General features: G+C 40.3%; 1 protein-coding gene across 2 annotated transcripts in view; it reads right to left on the bottom strand.

Moving 5' to 3' along the window:
* The window catches only part of LOC132831340 (probable ATP-dependent RNA helicase DDX17), a 43720-nt gene that overhangs the window by 7519 nt on the left and 12225 nt on the right, over positions 1 to 23976 (bottom strand). The window contains exons 3-13 of one of the 2 annotated variants that reach the window (XR_009646486.1): positions 22383 to 22479; positions 21384 to 21517; positions 14896 to 14961; positions 14035 to 14176; positions 12922 to 13082; positions 12539 to 12711; positions 11621 to 11731; positions 11212 to 11273; positions 8565 to 8624; positions 7925 to 8387; positions 1697 to 1783 (exon numbers count right to left, since the gene is read on the bottom strand). Coding sequence is in view for 1 of the 2 variants with exons in the window: in XM_060849429.1 (XP_060705412.1) it covers positions 1550 to 1783; positions 8565 to 8624; positions 11212 to 11273; positions 11621 to 11731; positions 12539 to 12711; positions 12922 to 13082; positions 14035 to 14176; positions 14896 to 14961; positions 21384 to 21517; positions 22383 to 22479 (1240 nt within the window). In the remaining variant the exon portion in view is untranslated. Of the gene's footprint in view, positions 1 to 1549; positions 1784 to 7924; positions 8388 to 8564; positions 8625 to 11211; positions 11274 to 11620; positions 11732 to 12538; positions 12712 to 12921; positions 13083 to 14034; positions 14177 to 14895; positions 14962 to 21383; positions 21518 to 22382; positions 22480 to 23976 lie in introns of those variants that run through there. The other variant, XM_060849429.1, reaches the window with a different exon arrangement.

Genomic DNA, 23976 nt, shown 5'->3' with positions numbered 1-23976 from the left:
GTTGAGACTGATTGGTCAGATAGGTTGATCAGTTGATCAATGTTAAAAATCACACAACACCAGGTTATAGTCCACCAGGTTTAATTGGAAGCACACTAGCTTTCGGAGCGACAGTCCTTCATCAGGTGATAGTTGATCAATGGAATTCAACTGGAGAAATGAGAGGTGAAACACTTGGCTAAGACAAACAAGGCAAGGAATATTGATGAACAATAGGATCCTGGGAAGCACAGTGTCAGAGGATCCTTAGTGTCAATGTCTCTTAAGGTAGGAGGACTGATGGAGATAGCAATCAAGAGGCTGTATGGTATACTTGCCTTTATTAATCAAGCCCTAGAGTTTAAATGCATGGAGCCTATGTTGGAATTATATAAAATGTTAGTTAGACCACAGCTGGAGTAGTGTGTGTACAGAATGTGGTATACAGAATCCACATTATGGAGAGGACTTGATAGCACTGGAGAGGGTGCAGAGAAGATTTACCAGAAAGTTGCCTGGCCTGGAGATTGGTTTGTTTTCTTAACAGCCACAGAAGGAGATGGAAAGGGAACATGATTGAGATGTATTCAAATTATGAGGGGCAATTATGACAGGAAGAAACTTTTCTCCTTGACTGAGGGATCAATAATCAAACGGCATAGTTTTAAGTAAGGGCAGAAGGTTCAGAGGAGATGTGAAGCAAAAAAAAATCACCGAGGGTGATGGGAATTTGGAACTCACTGCTTATAAAAGGGTGAGAGAGAGGAATAAACCCTCATAACATTAAGTTGTATTAGATGTCCACGGGCAATACCAAAGCTGTCGGCCAAGTTCTGGAAAATGAGAGGCGAATAGTTAGGTGATTGTTTTTGATGGGCGCAAACATGATGGGCTAAAGGACCTATTTCTGTGTTCTACCTGTCAAAACTACTGGTTATTTTGAATACATCAATTCAAGCGTCTCAGTCTTTTCTACTTTTAACAGAACAATCCCATATTCTTTAATACCTCCAAATAACCACTATTCCACAACTTTGTTCCATTCCAGCACGTTTGCTTTTGTACCCTGTCCCAGGCCACAGGATCTTTTTTCAAGTTCGGTATCCAGATGTGATTTCAATACCCTTGCAGATTTAGAAAGGCTTACCATGCCTGCCACCCATTTGCCTATTTAGCTAAAGTGTTCAAGGTAAAGGACAGAACAAGAAATGACAGGAAAAAGTGTTAAAAATCAGAGCTCAGATCTTGGCTTGAGTGTAATCAGTGATTAGAAGATGCAAGAGGATAAAACAATGTACATTCACAATAATGAGGTAGTTTTAGCTAAGGGGCACTGCCTATTAAAGGAAGACAAGCAAGCACCTTAAACACAGATTAATGATTTTGAAATAAACATTTGACATTCGCCCCTTCTACAAGTGTCTCAGCAATGACATTCCTAAAATGACCGGAGTTCCCGATCCCAGGTTCACTACATGGAAGCTAGTGTTCAGGAATCAGCTTTTAACAGGATCTGGTCTAGTGAAGTGCCCCATCAGTAAAAAAATGAGAAATTAAAGAATTCAGTTACCTCTTCCGCTTCCTCTCCCATGATCAACAAGTTGTAAGAGTTTTGGGTTAATGGCTTGATTGGCCTCTTCCAGCACTTTGATCAGCTCCCTAGCTTGTTTCACGTTGCCTGGTGTGAAGAAGGTGTAGGCTGTGCCTTTATTAGTACTGCGTGCTGTACGGCCAATGCGATGTACATAGTCCTCAGAAGAATTGGGATAGTCGTAATTGATGACAAATTTGATGTCTTCCACATCTGTAAAAGCAGAGTTGCAGTGTGGTGTGGAGAGATGGGGAATGTGCCAAATTGAAGCAGCACAAACAGCACACCACAACAGCCAGGTAGAAAGAGATCAGTTAAAACAAAGATTCGAGTACAAGCACCTATACAGTTTATGCTACTGTACTGCAATGGATCCCCATCACATGCAGAGTTCTAAAAACCCACACCATGCTTTGAAACTTCACATATCAAACAGCAGAACAGGAAGCACAAACATAAAACAGCTTTTTCTGAACTACTTATAGTGCACATATCTCTCTCTCAGGAGAGCAGATCCAGCAATCTACCAACCAGAAAATCAACTGGAATTCTCAAAACACATTGCTCCAGAAAACAGACCATTCGTTTCAGTCTGGGAAGCATTGCTTCTCTTTAGTTAAGTTCTTGACTTAGAGCTTATGTATTTGGGAAAACTAGACATCATTGCACATCAATTATAACACATTTTCAGCACCTGTAAGTGCTCCTTTCACCAGCTTTAACTTCTAAAGGAGATGCAGATAAATCTGGTTCAATCAAGAAAGGCTGTGCATTACAGTTTTACATAATCAAAAACAAGGTATTTTAAACTTTTACAGGGCCTGATCTCTATCCAACTTCTTCTATCTTAGACACAACTCAAACAAACACTTAAATAGCTGAGCTTTGACAAGCCTGTAGACGTAACAGTGGCTGATCCAAAGACAGACAAAAAAAGAGGGAGTTAGTTCCACAAAAGTAGATGGAACATGACCCATCCTGCACAAATCCATTTCCAATATTGGTGAAGCTTGTTATAATTGTACTATTCTGCATCCCACTTTCATGCCATGAAAGAAACGACACAAGAACAAGTACCAATGGAATCACAGAACTTACATGGCAGGGCGTATCTCACAGTGGACATTTGCTGGATCTTAACATCTTGCTCATCTTAGCATTCTCACAAAACCCTGAAACCTCAGTTTTTAATATAACAGTTCACAAACTTCAGACTAAAATCCTAACCTGCCATTAACCACCAACACCTTCAAACAAAAACAAACAAACAATCTTAACTCTGAAAAGTGACTAACCCAACACCTTGCAGGAAGGATATACGAATAACAAAGATTTCCTCACTCTTGCTTCAGTCAAATATGCTCAGACTTTTACTCTGGGGGAAAAACAAATTGCTTCACAGAAAGTCCAGTAAACTTAGATTTATTGTACTATTTGATACTAGAGTACAGTTTAAATTAAGTTAAAATTACATTAAATTTAAATTACAGATTAAAGCACTCCTGAAAACAAGGAGCCCAGTCATTTAGCAATAAAGGATAAAATGAGAATAACTCTCCAGTACCAAATGTCAACATATACAACACTGCTGCAGGCACCATACTAAACAAAATAACAGCTAATGGTGCTACCAGAGATACAGTTTACAGGAAGAGCTAAGTTACAAATGATGTTACTTTGAACGTAGTATATAGGCACACAGTGATGCTCGAGTTATAGCTACTGACTCTATCAAATAAGAAAACACACCAATATTTCCCAAAAGCCCCACGGAGAGCTTGATTGGCTTAAATAACAAGTATTATTTAACTCTGGTCTCAAATATAGATCTGTGAAGGAATACTTCAAGTTTCCAATTCCTAAATGCTGCAGTAACGTGAACTTAAGTTCACAATGCTCTTTAAGACTAGAAATTATCATCGAATCACTGGTATCTGACCACTAGAATCTATTCTGGTACTCCAGAATGCTGGCACAACACTGACTAGCTGACCACTGACATGTTTAGATTTAGACTAAACTGTCTGATTCTACTGCAATATTCTGAATGGAGCAATCACATAAGAAATCTTCTATACAATATTCTCAAGTAAAATTCTTGGCTAGATTATTATATTTATGGGTGTGTGTGTATATATATATATAAAAATCAAGAATTATAATGCTTCAATACACTACAAATGACAAGGCACTCATTATCTCATACTGAAGACTGGGTCTCAATGATGTCTAACTTATAACAACCCTGGAATCTGAGAGTTGGAATGTGTTTGGAATTTGGCTTCGTGCAACTACTGATTACTTGTGACAACCTTCTAAAACCAAAACTACACCATTCTACTGGCCATCACCATAATTTATTCTCGCATTTAGTGAATGGGCAGGCACAAAGCTGAGTGGCCAACAATATCTTGAAATTATTGAAGCAGCAAGCATTTTTCAGTTCAGATTCTGAATTATAAAAAAACCCTTCTGCAGGGAATTAATCTGAGTTGTTTTAAGCAACTGATTTCTACAAACATTTTAACTGTACCCACGGACTTCAATGATTAAGGTCAACAACACGCCCTATGTTAGCTCCTTACTGTAGTAGTAACTGCATGATAATTTTAAACATCAGTGATAATTCCAGATTAATGATATAACTTAACCCTTTACAATCTGCATTTTAAGATGATGCCTAGACAACAGATTTCCTCCCTGCTGTATTGAGTAGTATTTACCAGTCCGATGCACACTCCCTCCATCGTACTGCCGCAGCCAATCCCGTTTCTTTGGTTCTGGTGGTCTCCTTTCGACCTCCGCCCTGCGACACGGGACCAGTGGAGCTGGGAGAGCATGCATCGAGCATTCCCTTGTAGCGAGAGGTCCCCCACGCTGGGATGGATGGCTGAATACATTTCTGTAGCCCGACTTTCAGGGGGCACCAAAGGACTTCAGTTTGTCATTAAGTTAGGTCCTCCAACCCACTCTCCAAAAACAAGGCAACTCCCAATCCATGCTGTATCCCAATCCCAGACTTACTTTTAAACATTTCAGAATATTTTTCTTTGAAATTTAATGACAAACTATTATTGAAGTCTGTTTCTCATTACAAGAATGGGCTCAAGTTTCACTATGCTATCTCTTCCTATTTTAAATAAAAAGGATGAACATTACAGTGACTGAACTACTCACCCCAATAGACAGTCAGAAGTAAAGAGATAAACAGATATGAAAAATGTACATGAAAAATGAAAAACAAATCATTATAGCACATATTGATATCAAATAGAGACGGAAGCAGACAAACAGCAGAGATATGGATCTCAAGTAGCAAGGTTTAAATGACAGCCCATCCTAAAGGACAAAAATCTATTACAATAGTGAAAGCCAAAGCTTGTGTCACCCCTGTCCTACTATCCATAGTTATTGACAAATGACAGCCGCCTTTCCATATTCTATAATCTCATTGTTTAACTGTAAAAGGTCTGCATCTCAGAAAGCTGCATCTATGAAGCCAAACTTACTTGCCAGCTTCAGGTGACAAGACGACAGTACTTTTCAATGTTAACATTTATTCCCATAGTTTGGAGAATGTGGATCACCAAAATGGGCACCTTAACACCAATAGCAAGCCACAAGACAGGTTTACTGAATAACCAAATGCCAGTCAGTGAGTTGCCTGCAACTATACACTAAAGGTACTGCAAACTGAACCGAAAAGAAGCTAAGTGATCTTACGCACCGCACCAGTACTGTATTAATGTGCTAGGATGAGCTCAGGTATGACCAACACTTAGCTATCAGCTTTAGTGTCATATATGGTATTCTGCAAGTTGGTTGGTATTTTTCAGATAACTTGCACATACTCAACTAACCACAGGGAGCATTTTTCCCAGCAGACTTTTATTGTGGAGAAGTAAAAGGTATTAGAATGATAACCCAAACTATGACAAAAGGTTATCATTATGTGAAGCAATGCAAGGGGCTCATGTACTATATCTTTTAAATTATTGCCAAGTGAAAGATCCAAGTGATGTCCCTGACATTGAAGTTATGGAGAAGCTCCAATAATTCTTTCCCAGTTGGCAACAAAAGACAGGAAAAGCTATGTTAAGGAATAAGGGACAGAGAAACAGTGGAGCATAAAAATTGAGATTTTCCAAATTCTTTAAAATTATTTTGATCGCTTTTTAATATTACCCTGCTATGATTGCTGTGCACTACAGACTGCAGATTTTAAAACTCAGAGCCCATTGTTAATGGCAGACTGGGAAAAATATTAAGAAATGTTGCTGCTCCTATGATTTGATCAAAACACATGGCAGATATTTCATTCTCTTGCAACTAGCACTTCCCTACAGAGAAAGTTTGCTTTGCACCAGAAAACCTCAAGCCCCTAACACAATGTTCACAGCTGGCCTTACAAACTATTGTCTACTGGCTCTCCACAATATTACATTTCAAAACAAAACTTTTCCCTGGTAGAATCAATCGGTAACAAGAAACAGACTATAACCTACACGAAATAGTTCTTCGTTTTGTAGTAAATTCTACAATGGCTAGGCAAGATGCAGAAAACAGCAATCTACTCATTCCTACCTTAAAAACTTTTTTTGCAACCCGCTTTTCGGGCAGCGCAACTCAGACAGGCCCATGATGTTACCGGACAAGCCCCGACATGACGTCCTGTGAAGGTGAGGGAGATACTTGGCATGCTTGGCAGTAGGGGTTTCACAGTAGTTGAGAGTAAACTGTTTGCACCACGTTACTCCAGTTCTCATCAGAAACCATACCCCAGGGATTGCAATAGAGCCACAAATCCAGCAGATGGATCAGTTGGCTGCAATTGTTGCTAACCAGCGGGGATTCAGTAGTTTCTTTTTGCAGTATGAACTAAGAATGAGCAAACTGTTCCATCTGGAGTTTCCCCATTAAGGGGCCCTAATTTTTTTAACAACCACACTTAACAAACCTTCTAACCCTTTAAAGTAAAGAGACCAAGAACATATACACCATTAATTCCTAGTTTACTACCAGTGCCCGTTAAAGGGGAAGTTACTTCGGAACAGTCTGTCCATCTCAGTGTGAAACAGTGGGCCACTGTCAGTGCATGCATGATGTTCCCATTAGTGGCTAGAAAGATTTGTTTCTAGCTCTGAGGCACTTAACAGTTTGAATGCAGAACTGGCCGGCCATGTAAATGTAGTGCTTGGTGTGAAACCCCTAATCAGCAGACAATTCCACACGCCCCTTAGTTTCAGCAGTAAACCAATTATAAGTAAATCAAATTTGGATCATACAAGGGAAATGTCAGAATTTAACAGGGAATTTTGGTTCTGCTTTCAATTTTCTGATCTTGGAACTGGCTTTTGTGCTGGTTTTCAATGAACAGGGTTTCAGATAAAGCCACTTTTGTCAGTAAAATACTGAAATTATACTGAATTCCAGCTGTTAGAAAACTGAAGAGATAAATTGCTAAACAGGCTCTTTCAGACCAAGCTGGGGATACACAGAATTAAGTTGTATCCCTTAGACAACAAATCTATTTGTAACTGGTTTCAAAGCCCATTAGCCATCAGGATGCCCACAAATCAAGGGTTCAGCCTGCCTCACTGCTACATTCAAAAGCAGTTTACATTAATCTCTTTCAAATGTGGGCTCTTTAAGTGCTTCTAGTGCAATAAGGGTACTCTACATGTGCACAATCAGGGAGCACATTAGCACAATTTCTATTGCCCCTTGTTATTAATCTAACACAGTGTTAGATGTGCCAGGAAAACAAATGCAGCACCTGAACAACACAATTGCCATAAAAAAAGTACTTCAAAAGGCAAGGCTTTCCTGCATCTGGATCACGCAACTGCAGGGTCCAAACTTCTAACAGGTACCCATGCAATCTTTCACATACATTAGACAAAACAATAGTTTCTGTTTGGATCATAATAATGACTCAAACCTCATCAACAACTCTAGCATAACTGAGGGCAACAGCTGATGTTATGCAAGTGGAATCCAGAATATAGCAGTAATAGAAGTTTCTGTAATTGAAGTCCAGATTTCATAGAGTGAATACTGATAAATAAAGTATCCAAAAGGTTCAGTGCTCCACTTTCAAAAGGAATTCTGGAGTCACAGAACAAAATTTACACCAGCTATTAAACAGCCTTATGGTTAAGTGTACTATGTCTACTGACCTCTCAGAAGTACACTTGAATACATGTTCCCATTTTTGGAATATCTCTCATCAAGTAAGGGGCAACATTTAACATGTATCCAGAAATCTCAACTAAATGTGCCCAGACTGTGCACAGAGCCATAAATTCAGCTGGACCCCACTGTACACCATCTGACTAAGATGGGTAAGATTACCTGGAACCTGTATAGTATCCTGGTTGATAGGTGAACTCGGGTAGTACAGAGCCTTATTGCCTCATTGCTAGGCTATGCTGGTTTGATGGGCAAGTCAATATCTATGAAGTCCCCTAAGTATTCTCTCCAATAAGATGGCTTGGAGCAGGGCTTGAACCCCACAAGGCCAGGACAAGCTGGATATTCAGTCAGTTGGAAAAAACATTATCTGAAGACCCTATTTATTTAACGAACCAGTCCGCTGCAGAGGTTGAACCAGACAGTGCCAGGGCGAGCTGGATAACAGAAGTCGGGGTAAACATTATCCGAAGACCCCAAATTTGGGACAGCCAGCCCAGTGCATAGGGGTTAAGACCCCACACGGTAAGGCTAAGCTTGGTTTATGTAGGTGGCGGTAGATGGATATCTCCTCTCCCTCTTGGTGCTCGTTTTGTCATGCCTAGGCCTTGCCGCAGGCCTGTACCTTAATACAAAAACAAAGAGACATTTTAAAAAACAAAAATAAGTCACTTATTTAAAAAGCTCAAGATGGTGGGGAAATCACACTACGTCACTTTAAATATCGCTTTCCTCTTTCAGTTTAGGCAATTTCATAGCTTGATCTGTAATACTTTTTCCTGCAAACAAGTTGAGTACAAACCTAGACCTCGAGATGCAACATCAGTTGCAATAAGGATTGGTGCCTTTCCGGATCGGAATTCTGCAGGAATAGGAGAAAAGCACTTCATTACAAACACTATGTGTAAAACCATATCATCTCATCTCATTCCTTCAATATACTGGAAGCTCAACCCAATTCATTTTATGTGTAAATTATTTACAAGCAATTGAAAAAGTTAAATACTTGTATGCTGCCATACGAGCTCAAAAACACATATCAAAAAAAATTTCACAAAAGAGGAATTGCAAGAGCAAAAAGAACTCTAAAAAGAGTGATACCCAAAGAAGAAAATGTCACCAGTTTGACCATTTGATCAAAGTTAAAAAGCTATAGAAATCTCTTTTAGAGGACAACGTGAAGGGGTGCAGAAAGAGTGTCAACCTAAGCATAGTTGGGATAATGGATGTCAAAAAGTAGTTGCCGATATGATAGGATGGCACAAGACAGAGGAGTGTGGCATTGCATGATAGATCTCTTGGTATAAGGGACTACAAGCACCAGCTACTTTAGCAATTTGGGGGAAAACAGTTGAGGAAAGACCAATGCAGTACAAATATATAGGATTTCAAGGAGGCATCTAACAAAATGTCATACAAAAAATGTATTAATAGATGGAGGTACATGGAGTTAATCAGAAAGTGGTAGAGTAATTGAAATAGATGGATAATTTTTTCCCCCAGATAGGAAGTGTTACACAAGGAATAGTTTTCAGTTCATATTCTTCTCAACTTTTGTAAATGAAGTAGACTATTATGCAGGAAGTAACATTATGAAGTTTGTAGATACTACAAACAAGTAGTTACTAGACAAGTTGATGAGGGTCGAGTGGTGGATGTTGTGGACTTCAGTAAGGCATTTGATAAGGTTCCCCATGGTAGGCTTGTTCAGAAGGTCAGGAGGAATGGGATACACGGAAATTTAGCTGTCTGGATAAAGAATTGGCTGGTCACAGAAGACAGCATGTGATAGTGGAAGGAAAATATTCTGTCTGGAAGTCAGTGGTGAGTGGTGTTCCACAGGGCTCTGTTCTTGGGCCTCTACTCTTTGTAATTTTTACTAATGACTTGGATGAGGAGATTGAAAGATGGGTTAGTAAGGTTGCAGATGACACAAAGGTTGGAGGTGTCGATGACAGTATAGAGGACTGTTGTAGGCTACAGTGTGACATTGGTAGGATGCAGTGATGGGCTGAGAGGTGGCAGATGGAGTTCAACCTGAATAAATGCAAAGTGATGCATTTTGGAAGGTCGAACTTGAAAGGTGAGTACAGGATTAAAGACAGGATTCTTGGCAATGTGGAGGAACAGTGGGATCTTGATGTGCAGGTACAAAGATCCCTTAAAATTGCCACCCAGATGGACAGGGCTGTTAAGAAAACATATAGTGTTTTGGCTTTCATTAACAGGGGGATTGAGTTTAAGAGCCGTGAGATCTTGTTGCAGCTCTATAAAACTTTTGTTAGACCGCACTTGGAAAACTGTGTCCAGTTCTGGTCACCCTATTTTAGGAAAGAGGTGGATGCTTTGGAGAGGGTTCAGAGGAGGTTTACCAGGATACCAGGGCTTATCTTACGAAGAGAGGTTGACTGAGCTCGGACTTTTTTCATTGGAAAAAAGCAGCAAGACAGGGGACCTAATTGAGGTGTACAAGGTAATGAGAGGCATTGATAGACTTGATAGCCAGAAACTTTTTCCCAGGGCAGAAATTGTTAACATGAGGGGGGCATAGTTTTAAGCTGTTTGGCAGAAAGTATAGAGGGGATGTCAGAAACAGTTTCTTTATGCAGAGAGTTGGGAGAGTCATGGAATGTGTTGCCAGCAGCAGTTGTGGAAGGGAGGTCATTGGGGGATATTTAAGAGACTGCTGGACATGTATATGGTCACAGAAATTTGACAGTTCGTACATTAGATTTACCTCATATGAGGATCAATGGTTGGCACAACATCGTGGGCTGAAGGGCCTGTTCTGTGCTGTACTGTTCTATGTTCTACAAAACTTAAAATGCTTCGTTATGGCCTTTTGGATGACAGGCTGGATGCTGAGAGGGGAGAAGCATAGCCTCTGGAGATCAGTATGGCAAAGTGTGAAAGGATAATTTTGGACAGGTAAAACAGAAAATCAGTTTACAGTAGATGACGAGGTTGGGCAACAATACAATCTATCTATAAAACCTTCCTCCACCCCACTGCACTCACCAAAGCATCTTTCTCCTTCGACCCCCTGATCTCACCCTCTGTTGCCAGTGAATGCAAGCAAATCATGACTTAACTTCATTCAGCAGATCCAGAGGCTGCTGACTGCACTTTCAAAGCTCTGCTGGCCACCTTTTAGGGACTGAGGAGTGTTTACACAGTAGCTTCCTCAAGGAGTTAAAGAAACTAAATCAACTCTGGAAAGAATGGGTTGAACCACAGGTCTTTTTGTGTTATTGGTTCTTATAATGGTCTTTAGGGAGTTCCCATCTGTCTTGAAAATGGAATTCATTGATAATGTTCGAAAATGGTTACAAACCCAAATACTACAATTCACTTGAGTAACTGAAATTCATAATACTAAAACAACACTAAGTTATTAATTACATTAAAAAAGCTCTTGCTTGTAACATGAAAAAGACATCCATTTTTACCATTTAGGACCCAGTCTCTCTCAGGCTGACTTTTATCTCCATGAATGCACATTGCTGGCCACCTACAAGAATGAAGAAAAGGAGCAAGGCTTTAAAAAGGCAAAAAACAAGGTTGTCACCATATTCTGGAGCCACCCACAAGTCAATTCCTTCTGAAAGCAGGTCTGCACTTGCCCTCTTGGGTTTCCCTAGCACAAATGCTACTCAGTTTGGAAAGCACAACAGTTGAACTGCTCCACAGTCTCTATACCCTGGTACGTCTTATCCAATCATCCAAGTTACAGTGCCGTGCGTCAATTAATAACCTCTCACTAAAATATCAAGAAATCAAGTTTCATATACCTGATATAGCTATAAATAAAAAATGCTTCCTTCAAATCTGAGGGTTGGGGACCGTAACAACACCTACCCGTCTCTCCGCATTCTCCGAGTCAGATCGTCACAGCGACGTTTGGTCTCTACAAAGATGATGGTCTTATTTTCTTTCTCTGCCATGATTTCCTCCATCAGATGTAGCAATCTACAATTGAACATACACACACTCAAGACTAAGAGGTGGTGTTTTCAATGAGTCAGTTTTAGGCATTTAACTCTTAGATGCTAGTGTAGGAAATAGGCTGTGCAATGAAACTTCACAACGTAGTAGACAGCAGGAGATAAAAACATTTCAAGCAGTGTTTAGAGTAGTTCTGATCAGTTGGAAATAACAGTGCTACACAAATACAGGTAAGGAACATCTCCAAAAAGACATTATACCACTGACCAAAAACACTCAAGATTGTTGGTAAATTATTATATAGGAGATAAGAATGCTCAACTCTCATTCAACCACTGGGAGTGGCCGGCACATGAATTGTTCTGCTTGAAAAGATGGTGGAAGCTGATTGCAGAAACATTAAGAATGAGTTAGACAGATATTGAAATGGGCTGAGCAGTTCCACTCTGTGCAAATTTCTTATGGCACAGTGGTTAGCACTGCTGCCTCACAGCGCCAGAGACCTGGATTCAATTCCCGACTCAGGCAACTGACTGTGTGGAGTTTGCACATTCTCCCCGTGTCTGCGTGGGTTTCCTCCGGGTGCTCCCACAGTCCAAAGATGTGCAGGTCAGGTGAATTGGCCATGCTAAATTGCCCGTAGTGTTAGGTAAAGGGGTAAATGTATGGGGAATAGGTGGGTTGCGCTTCAGCGGGTCGGTGTGGACTTGTTGGGCCGAAGGACCTGTTTCCACACTGTAAGTAATCTAATCTAAATACAGACATCATTATGAGAAGTCCTCCACCTCACAGAGTGAGGTACCACCTGACAAAGCATCAAGGTACACTCACTTCAGGTCCTTCTCAGTCTCCTGACACACATCAACAATTTGGAGAATATTGTGGTTCGCACTCAGCTCCAGGGCTCCAACATTGATCTGTATATAATCACGCAGGAAATCCTCTGCTAGCTGCCGCACCTCTTTAGGCCAAGTAGCACTCCACATCAGGGTTTGTCGGTCCGGCTGAACAAAAGAAACGTTATTCGGTTTTGCACACCACAAAGTGTCAATTTCATTACTTCAGTTTCAGACTATGAAAATAGTGATGAAATTACTTTGTTCAGAATGAAGGGCGTTTATTCTCAAGCTGTGTGAACTAGTACCTGATTTTAATAGCATTACACAGGCAGTCAGTGCAATTTTCACAATGCTTTCAACTGACACTACTCTTACCCGGATCTGCTCCACAATCTTCCGGATCTGAGGTTCAAACCCCATATCTAACATGCGGTCAGCTTCGTCCAGGACCAGGTAAGTACATCGACGCAGATTTGTTTTCCCAGCTTCTAGAAAGTCAATTAGACGGCCTGGGGTTGCAATACAGACTTCTACTCCTAAAACAGAGAAAACAGCTGATGAAGAAAACACAGCTCCCAGAGCAAGCCTCTGAACTAAGAGTCAGTGATAGGTGGAAAGGTGGATGTTTATTTGAATTCCTACCTCCAACCCAGGTTCAGAAACCTACATTAAGCTGTTCAAATTTGCATGTAAAATTAAAATGGAGTAAAATTAAAATGGAGAGGATGGAAGTGTTATTTGAAGATCACTATCCAACTTGCATAAAAATTGCGCAAACAGAATTTGATATTTGCAAAACAAGGAAAAATAGACTGTACGGTTTTATTTTGCATGATTAAATGAGTACAAATTACTTTAAATGAGCTTTGCAGCAGCAAGAGGAAAATGATGAACACAGTAACAGAGTTCTAAATGCAAGTATAACTGATCTATCTAGGGTGAAGCAGAGTACAACACACTAGAATCTTGGGTAGTGCTTTAATCTCTTGGGCCAGAAATACACTGCAATGGCAGTCTGTACATTTGGATTGACGAAGTGTAGAAGCATCAAGTTCCTGGAACAGTCCTAGTACCTTAGTGGCACAAACAGCACATCGTTTACTGTTGTGATATGTAGAATAGCTGAGCTCAATCCTTGTATTTGCATATGCTAAATTCTAAATGGACTTAAATCAGGTCAAGGCACTCCTTCCAAGATTTAAAAAAACTCCATACCACTATACCAGCTAAGTTCAAATAGGACAGATTAGAGATAGAATTTGAGATCTTCTTTGTTTGAATGACTCAGCTACTTATTGCTTAAACCTACTGAGTCGTGTATGTCCAGGAGAAGCTTTAGCTACAGAAATACACATTCCCTGCAAATTAATTTTCATAAATTTTAAAAAGATCTACTGGGTAGTCATCTTAGCAATGTAAACATACAGAGGAGACCTCAAAATTCTCAACAATTATGATTTTTTTCACAATAAAGGGGTTAGCACTTACCTCTCTCTAGGTCCCTAATCTGAGGGCCTTTAGGTGCCCCTCCATAAATACAAGTGCTCTTTATACGTGAAGATTTTCCATAGTCTTCTGCAACCAGCTGAACCTGCTGTGCTAGTTCTCGAGTTGGTGCCAATACCAAGCACTGTGAAAAGTGAAACCCAGCAATCAGAACATGAGAAAAGATGGACTTAGCACAGAATAATAGAACAAGTGTAAGTGTCAGTGATTTCATTTTCTTTTCTATAATATTCAAATTAAAACATTTTCTCCTTCAAAACTCAAAACTTGTATTAACCCTTTTAGCTTTGTAATTTCTCCTCTATGCTATGAATTATGGAGGCCACCTATAAAGCTGGGATCAGCCATTTGAACGTTGAGGATAGATGTGAGAAACAGCTTTAAGAAAAATAAATTTAATTGTAAATGTAATTCTTAATGTGTCTTCTACTAACATCCCCTGTAGTTCTAGATTTTCTGGCTCAAACATTTAACTAATTTTCACTTTTGAAACAAAATACTTCGAATTTTCAATGCTTCCAATGGCAAAGCATTCACACCCAAAAACTTGCAGCTTTCGGTTTTTTGGTGACTGTGTGAAGATTACAGGGGGGAAAAAAATCAGAATGGCCTCTAAAGCTGTTTTCTGTAGATTTGGTCTAGGAAATATTGAATTGAGGAATGGATAAATTCCTTCACTTCATTTGAACAGATGGACTGTATCTTGGATTAACCTCTCATTGAAACAACCACACTTTTAACATCTAACATTCCCCCAGGGCTCTTCTGCACTGTCAAACGAGATTACGTGTTCAAACAAAGAAGTGGGGTTTGACACTAATGAGTTTAAAGTAAAGCACTCACAATGGGACCATCGCCGCGCTCCAGGAATGGCTGGTGGTTGATGTGCACAATGGCTGGCAGTAAGTACTGGAAAATAAAAACTCAGTTACAATTCTTTGCAACAATCTAACCATGTTACACATTTACTCATAAAACTGTTAAACACTCAGATAAACAACAAACGTCTTGATGTTTTCTTTTCCCACCTCTGCAGCTACAATCTAGATTTAGATCACAATATATTCGCAGTGTCCATTCCTGTAACCAAACTTTCTCACAATTTTATTGACAAATTTGTTGGGTTTTCTAATTAATACTGATGCATTGCAACCGTAAGTGCAAGAGCTCTGTGCCTACTGATACAATATGATATGCTTATGATTGGAGGCCAATCATTCCAGTCCCGGGATATCACTGATTTCCTCATGACGACGCGGTGTACGCAACCATCTGTAGCTGCTTCACGCAGTTTCTGGAATGGATTAGGACTCAAAATATGACTCAAGGTAAGAGTGCAACCAGTTGACCTGAGAAAGTGTGTAAGGTATGAGCAGGTAGGGAAAGAGTTAAGATTTGAGTTGAATAACAAAAGGCTCAGCTAGCAGGACTTCGACCAGATAAGGACTTGCAGTAAACAATAAGGTACTGAAGGCAAGGGTAGTGGGTTCACAAGGTGAAAATCATCAATTATGTAATGCCAGTTAACAAGGTTAAGAACATCCACTGTATAATGCCAGATGGCTTAATCATTACTGTTGATGATCGCTGATTGTAACGGTCATCTAGTCAATATAGATGTTGCCTTATTTGGAAGCTGCTCCCTGTAAGCGACCATATAATTCCTTAAGAATCTGCTGTTCGAGAGAAGACCGAGAACTCATGTCTCTCTGCACATAGACGATTGTTCTCTCTCTCCCTCTAGGGCCCAGAATAAAGATGGGAGGAGGTAAAGCCATACTGTCTTTGAGTGTTTGCTTCAACCTGATACGGGGATAGGGAAACAGGACCACAGACCTACGGTGGGTTAGCTAAAGAGGCCCAAATTAATGCCAAAGGCAGTTAACAATGAAAAAAAAATGCCAGCAACCCAAGATTCCAGTGGAGTCATCGAGTTATTTCTTGCAGAAAGGCCCTTTAGCCCATCAAGTATGCACCGACAATAACTACAACTAAACGTGCGATAATCCCAATTTCCTACATTTGTTCCAGATCCTTGAATATTATATTTTAAATGTTCATCCAATTTTTTTTTAAAAAGTGAAGTTTCTGGCCGTCATTACCTTCCCAGGCGTGCCTTTCAGATTCCTACCATCTTTGGAGTGCAAGTTGTTTTCTTGAATCCCCTCTGAATCTCTTGCCCTTCTCCATAAAATTATGTCCCCTCCTGACTGAGCCCTCAACCAAGGGGAACAGCTGCTCCCTACTCACCCTATCCATACCCTCAATTTTATACACCTTAAGTCATGCTTCCCCTCCCCCCTCAGCCTTTTCTACTATAAAGAAAATAATTCAAGACCATCTCATCTCACCTTTTCGCTCAATTGCTCAACCCATGCAACATCTTGATGAACCTCCTCTGTACTCTCTCTCGTGCTGTAACATCCTTCCTGTACAACTCCCAACATTACATCTTTGCTGTTATACGCTATGGCATGACTGATGAAAGCACGTCTCACATCTTCTTAACTATCTTATTTATGTGCTCAGCTGACTTCAGAAATCTGTGGTGGGTTGGGATAGCTAGTCGGCATAGATGGGTTGGACCGAAGGGTCTGTTTCCATGTTGTACATCTCTATGAGTCTATCGCTCTATTCCTTTGAGATACCCAGTGTCCAGCCATTCATTAAATACTCACTCATCTTGTTTCTTCTTCCAAACTGCATCACCTTGCACTTATCATGATTAAGTATCTTCTGCCCATCTGACCAACCCATCTATAGTTTCCTGTAACTTACAACCTTCTTCTTTACAATTAACCACCACAATCTTGGTGTCATCCTCAAATTTGCTTAACATTCCTCCCACATTTTCATCTGTATGATTTACGCATATAACAAACAATAAGGATCCCCATACCGATCCTTGTGGCACTGCTGGACACTAGTCTCCAGCCATGCAGACAGCCTGCTACTACTACCCTTTGTGTCCTATTGTTAAGCCGGTTTCGGATCCATCTCATGTTTCCCTGAATTCCATGTGCTTTTAATATCCTCAGTCTCCCATGTGATACTTTGTCAAAAGCATTGCTAAAATCCATAAACTACATCAACTGAATTCCGTCATCCATACATTTACTCACTTTTTTTGAAAATTTCTAACAGATTTGGTAGGCATGATTTCCCAGTGACAAAGCCATGCTGATTAACCCTAATTAACTCATGCTTTTTCAAAGGGGTACTAATTACCTCCTTCAGATCTTTCTCCAATGGCTTTCCTATCACTGACATGCAACTCACTGGTCTATAATTTCCTGGTTCATCTTTACCACCCTTCTTGAAAAGTGGAACCAGTCTTGTCCTCCAGTCCTCTGGCACCCTGTGCCCAGAGAGGAATTAAAAATTTGTGTCAGAGCCTCTAATTTCTTGCCTCGCCTGCCACAGCAGCCTGGGACATAATTTATCTGGGCCAGAGGACTTGTCCATTTTTAAGTCCATCAGAACTTCCAATACTTTATTTCCTATATCAAAATATGCAAGTTCCTCACAGTCCCTTCTACTGAGTTCCAAACCTATAGTCTCCTTTACCAGGATGAAGACCGAAGACAAATATTCATTTCACAATATTCGCTATTCAGCACAGTGAAGGACATTTAAAAGAAATTGGAAGAAAGAGGGCAAACTGAGTTGCAGATGCATAGTTAATCTCACCTAAGTAGGAATTCAGGGCAAGGCAGCAACTTTGTCAGATATATTAAGTTAAACTATTCCTATCATGTCTAGTGGGAAACTGGGAAGTGCAGAAGTGAGATGTTAGGTAGTGAAGGGGTCAAGAGGGCTGAAGGAAGATAGATGGCGTTGAAACAAGTCCTTTACCGTCATCCAGCCATTTTCACCCACATTGTTTTCTTTCTCCATAGACTATGAGATTCACCTTCCATATATTTCAGATATTCCAGCACAATCGCTTCATACCTATACTGAAGTCACATGGGCAATACTGAACAGGCCATATTAGATTTAATTAAAATCAGGAATTGCTGGAGAAACTCATCAGGTCTTGCAGCATTCGGCAGAGAATGAAGATTCATATTTTGATCCAGTGACCCTTCATCAGACTAGTAGTAGCTGGGAAAAAGTGGTAGATATGTTGAAGACAGCAAGGTGGGGGAAGGAGTAAGGTGATAGGAGGAGAGGGAAAGAAAGACATACAAGAAATGGATAATGGTATGCTAGGGAAGGAGAAATTCTGATAATGGGGACCATTAGTAGGTGAGAATAGAAACAAAGTAAGAAATTGCTGGAAAAACTCAGGTATGGCAATATTTGTGGAGAGAGAGTGCTATGTGCTAAGCCTCAAATGGAATACTGCAGCAGGCACAAGACAAAAACGTTAGCCAGGGAACACTGTGTTGAAGTGACGTGTAACTGGAAACTCGGTCATTTTTGCAGACAGAAACACAGATGTTCCAAAAAGTCACCCAACCTGTGTTTCATCTCACTGATTCAGGAGACCACACTGTGATCAGCAAATAGAGTAGACAAGACTGATTGAAACGCAGGCAAATTGCTTCATCTAGATGGTATGTCTTGCTGCTTTGGATAGATGGGTAAACATGCAGGTATTACAGCTTCTACGACTGCATGGGTAGGTATCATGAGGAGGTGTTGGGAGAGCAAGGTGGAAAAACAGCTCTCCTTTTCCGTTGGTGACCCCGCAGCCTTCAGGACTCAACACTGAGTTCAATACCTTTAGGGCCTGAAGACCTTCTTCCATGTTCTATACCCACCCCCACAGCCCAGGCCTTGTCAGCATTTCAGCACAGCACAGCCAACCCATTCTCACTTATGAGCCCCATTTTCAATTTTTCTCCTTTCCTGGTTTCCAATACCCATCTCTTTATTTGCCTTTCTCTTCCTTTGGGTTCTATCTCCACCTATCCTCTTACTCCCTTATCCTGCCTACCCCTCATCTTCAGTGTACACATACACACATACACCTTTTCTCACTAGTTTTTGTTCTGAAGGTGGTCACTGGACCCAAAACTGGACCCATCTGTGTTTTCTCCACAGATGTTGCCAGATCTGATGAGTTTCTCCAACAATTTTGGTTTTTGTTTCAGATTTCCAGCATCAGCAGTTCTTGGTTTTATTTAAATAAATCTGCTTCATTACTCATCAACAGCCGATGTGTGAATCTTTATCCAAAAGCAATTTGACCAAGTTCAATTTTGTATTGTAGGTAAAGCAAAATAGATAAATACACTAGGTTCATTTGAGATTTCTTGCAAAGGTGATATCATGAGAATGCAAAAGAATCTTGAGACAGCAGCAGCATCAAGAGAGATTATTAGGGCCCAGGAGTTAAGTCCGACTTTACATCTTTGATGAATGACTCAAAAACTCTTGGTAACATTTGAGTGCACTATTAGTCAGAGACTCAAGATGATTGCGGGGAGTTGGACTGAAACTGCATTGTGGTCTTATCTAAGCAGTTAACTGAATTAATGCTTCCAGCACAACAGCAGCACATGACATTTTGCAGCAGTGGACCTTTCATTATCCAGTAAAACTATACTAACATGGTCATTCTGGACTAGCAAAGAGAACGTGAATATTTATTCAGTGTCTCAGTTTTATAAGCAGTACTCAATTGAGTGATCAGTTAATTATTTTTAGTTATGGGACAAATGTCAGCCAAACATTCCCTGCCTTTCTTTATAAATAACTATCACATATTTTACATATACGGAGACAGCAATCAAAACTCTGTCATAATGTCCGAAAAACTGAATCTCTTACAATTACGCAAGTGTCAGAAAAGAATGCGATTCTGGAGGCAGTTTTAATGTCTAACCCAAATCTTGCATTGTCATCAATAGGAACTGTCCATTTAATTCCCCAAGAGTCTTGCTGATTAATATTAGATTACTTACAGTGTGGAAACAGGCCCTTCGGCCCAACAAGTCTACACCGACCCGCCGAAGCGCAACCCACCCATACCCCTACATATACCCCTTACCTAACACTATGGGCAATTTTAGCATGGCCAATTCACCTGACCCGCACATCTTTGGACTGTGGGAGGAAACCGGAGCACCCGGAGGAAACCCACGCAGACACGGGGAGAACGTGCAAACTCCACACAGTCAGTTGCCCGAGGCAGGAATTGAACCCAGGAATTTAATATCTAAAAAGAATCTATGCTTTCTGAATCCAGATATATACAGTTGTATAAACCTTGCATAAACTTTTAAAACGCAAGCACGAATGAAAAATTCAAAGATCCAGAGTAACAAAACCTCTCCTTGGCTGTGCCAATAACACATTTATCAAGTCATATACAGCACAGAAACAGACCCTTTGGTTGAACTCATCTATGCCGAACAGATATCCTAAATTAACCTAGCCCCATTTGCCAGCACTTGGCCCCATATCCCTCTAAACCCTTCCTATTCACATACAACATTTAAAAGGTAGCTGGATGGGTAATTGTACCAGCCTCCACCACTTCCTCTGGCAGCTGAAACCACAGATGCACCATCCTCTGCATGAAAAACTTTCCCCTTAGGTCCCTTTTATATCTTTCCCCTTACTGTAAACCTATGCCCTTTAGTTCAAGACTCCCCCAGTCTAGGGAAAAGAGTTTGCCTATTTACCTTATCCATGCCCCACGTTCCAGAGAAAACAGCCCCAACCTATTCATCTCTTCCTATTGCTCAAATCTTCCAACCGTGGCAACATCCTTGTAAATCTTTTCTGGGCCCTTTCAAGTCTCACAACATCTTTTCGATAGGAAGGAGATGAGAACTGCACATAATATTCCAGAAGTGGCCTCACCAATGTCCTCACCAGTGGCCGCAACATGACCCCCCCCAACTCCTATTCTCAATGCACTAAGCTATAATGGAAAGCATACCTAACGCCTTCTTCACTATCCTATCTACCTACAACTCCACTTTCAAGAAACTATGAACTTGCACTCCAAGGTCTCTTTGTTCAGCAACATTCCCCAGGACCTCACCATTAAGCCTATGAAAGTTCTGCCCTGATTTGCCTTCCCAAAATGCAGCACCTCACATTTATATAAATTAAACTCCATCTGCCACACCTTGGCACATCTGATCAATTTGATGAGAAAAGAAAAAGATTGGTCTTTTCTGCAGTTAGTGATGTTGAAAGAAATACTTGCAGGATTCTATACCCAAATAGGAGTTTTCTCACAGATAGTACCATATATGAAAGCTGAATAACTTCAAATGAACACATTTTCTAGATGTAATTTAAATAGCTTATAATTAACCTACCCAAGAATCATTACATTTTAATGGAAGAAAATTGTAAATACTTACAGCCAGCGTTTTGCCAGATCCAGTCTGTGCAATTCCGACCATGTCACGCCCACTAAGTGCCACTGGAAAGCCCTGGCACTGGATTGGTGTCGGCTCCACAAAATTCAGTGAACACAGAACATCCATCACATAGGCTAGGAAAAGAAAACCATTCACAAGGACATTTTCAATCATCAAATGTGCAGATCTTGGAAATCAAACCCTCAGGCAGCTTTGTCAGAAGATAATAATTATAGATTAACAGTACTTAAAAAGAATGGAACAGACAAAAGGGAACAAACAAGTGGTTGTGAGATCTGTAAAGTGTTATTATTTTTCTAATTAATACCACTTCAAATATATGACAATTGCCTATTTTCCACCATATTCCTGATAACATATATATCTGTGTTTTATTCTCCTTTCTGTGTTCTAATCCTTTTTAAATAATTCTGTTGTAATTTCTTTCCAGCTCTGAAGTTCAATAACTAAACATATGGGATACAGAGCTGCTAAATCTGGCCTGTATTTCCTAATTTTGGTGTTTAAAAACCCATCACAGGCAGTCTTTAGTAAATCACTTAACTATAGCTATTAGGTCTGTGCAACATTACAGCCAGTGACCATTTGAAAGAATGCAATTCATTAGTCTTCTAGGAATAATGTGAACAAAAGGGTCCCAGCAAGTCCCAAATCTACGGGGATTTTGGTTCTCCAGTAAACTAGAACCACAATATTTAAATACACCTGTGTGGAATCCATTACCTAATGTGATCTCATTGTTGCACACTTGCTGACAATCTTAATTACATAATTCATCTGTTTCAAGGTCAGACACAACTGATAACCCATGATTCTAAATCCAGAGTCCAAAGCTTCCCTTCAAACATATTTAGATTTTATTATGTAAGCACATATCACAGACACTTTAACATATATTAAAATAAAGGAGGAAGCAAAAGATCACAGTCAAGAAAAACCTCAATGAGGAAAAACTTCATTGCACGCACGGACACTCACAAGGGAAGTTTGCTTGGTGAAACTGGAACACTGGTTTTGGGCAGTCTGTTCCTTTTGTTGTAATTTCTTTCTTTCTGCGGAAGTCCTCGACATCATACTGTCAACAAAGTCAAAAAGCAGTTTCAATTAAAATAACTCAGATTTATTAACAAGTCCCCCAGATCAATGGCAAGCAGTGAGAGAGAGAGATCCTAGCTTTCAGTGGCAAAACCTCTATAATTTAGCCAATTAGAGACGTACAGCATGGAAACAGACCTGTCAGTCCAACTCATCCATGCCAAACAAATATCCCAACCTTATCTAGTCCCATTTGCCAGCACTTGGCCTATATCCTGCTAAACCCTTCCTATTCATTTAAAAGGCATCTGGATGGGTAAATGTTGCAATTGTACCAATCTCCACTACTTTCTCTGCAGCTCATTCCATACACATTCTTAAACTCTGCCTGAAAATGTTGCCCTTAGGTCACTTTTACATCTTTCCCCTCTCACCCTAAACCTATGCCCACTAGTTCTGGAATCCCCCACCCTAGGGAAGACTTGGTCTATTTATCCTATCCACGCCCCTCATGATTTTATAAATCTCTGAATTCAACCCTCGAGGGAACACAGCTCCAGCCTCACCCTATAGCTTAAATCCTCCAACAGTGGCAACATTCTTGTAAATTTTTTTCAAAACCCTTAACACTATGGGAGTCCCAGTCTATATTTGGAAAGTTACAATCTCCTACCATAACCATCCTATTATTCTTACAGATAACTGAAATCTCCTTACAAACTTGTTTCTCAATTTCCTTCTCACTATTAGGGGGTCTATAATACAATCCCAATGAGGCGATCATCCCTTTCTTATTTCTGAGTTCAACCTAACTTCTCTGGATATATTTCCAGGAATATCCTCCCTCATTACAGTTATAATACTATTCCTCATCAAAAATGCCACCCCTCCCGGGTCCCTTTCTGTTGCATTTGTATCCTTGAACATTAAGCTGCTAGTGCTGTCCATCATTGAGCCACGTTTCTGTAGCTGCTATGATATCCCAGTCCCATGTTCCTAACCATGCCTCGAGTTCATCTGTCTCCCCTGTTAGACCTCTTGCATCAAAATAAATGCAGTTTAATTGATCAGTCCTACCTTATTTTCTGCTTTGTCCCTACCTGTTTGACTTGCTCCTTTTCTCAACTGTACCAGTCACAGTTTGATCATTTCCCTCAGTATCTCTCGAGTACTCCCTCACTATCCCCCTATTTTAAATCAGCTCAAACAGATCTACCAAATCTCCCAGCCAGTATATTAGTTACCTTCCAATTCAGTTACAATCCGTCCTTCTGGTACAGGTCACTTCTGCCCCAGAAGAGATTCCAATGATCCAAAAATGTGAACCCTCCTCCCATACACCAGCTCCTTAGCCATGCATTAATCTGCTCTATCCTCCTATTCCTGCCCTCACTAGCTCGTAGCACCGGGAGTAATCCAGATATTACTACCCTCCAGGACCTCCTTTTTAAATTCCTGCCTAACTTTCTACATTCTCCCTTCAGAATCTCATCCTTTTCCCTTCCTATGTCGTTGACACCAATGTGTACAATGACTT

Source organism: Hemiscyllium ocellatum, chromosome 33 (genome assembly GCF_020745735.1).
Source record: "Hemiscyllium ocellatum isolate sHemOce1 chromosome 33, sHemOce1.pat.X.cur, whole genome shotgun sequence".
Classification (NCBI taxonomy): domain Eukaryota; kingdom Metazoa; phylum Chordata; class Chondrichthyes; order Orectolobiformes; family Hemiscylliidae; genus Hemiscyllium; species Hemiscyllium ocellatum.
This window is presented reverse-complemented; position numbering and strand designations above follow the sequence as displayed.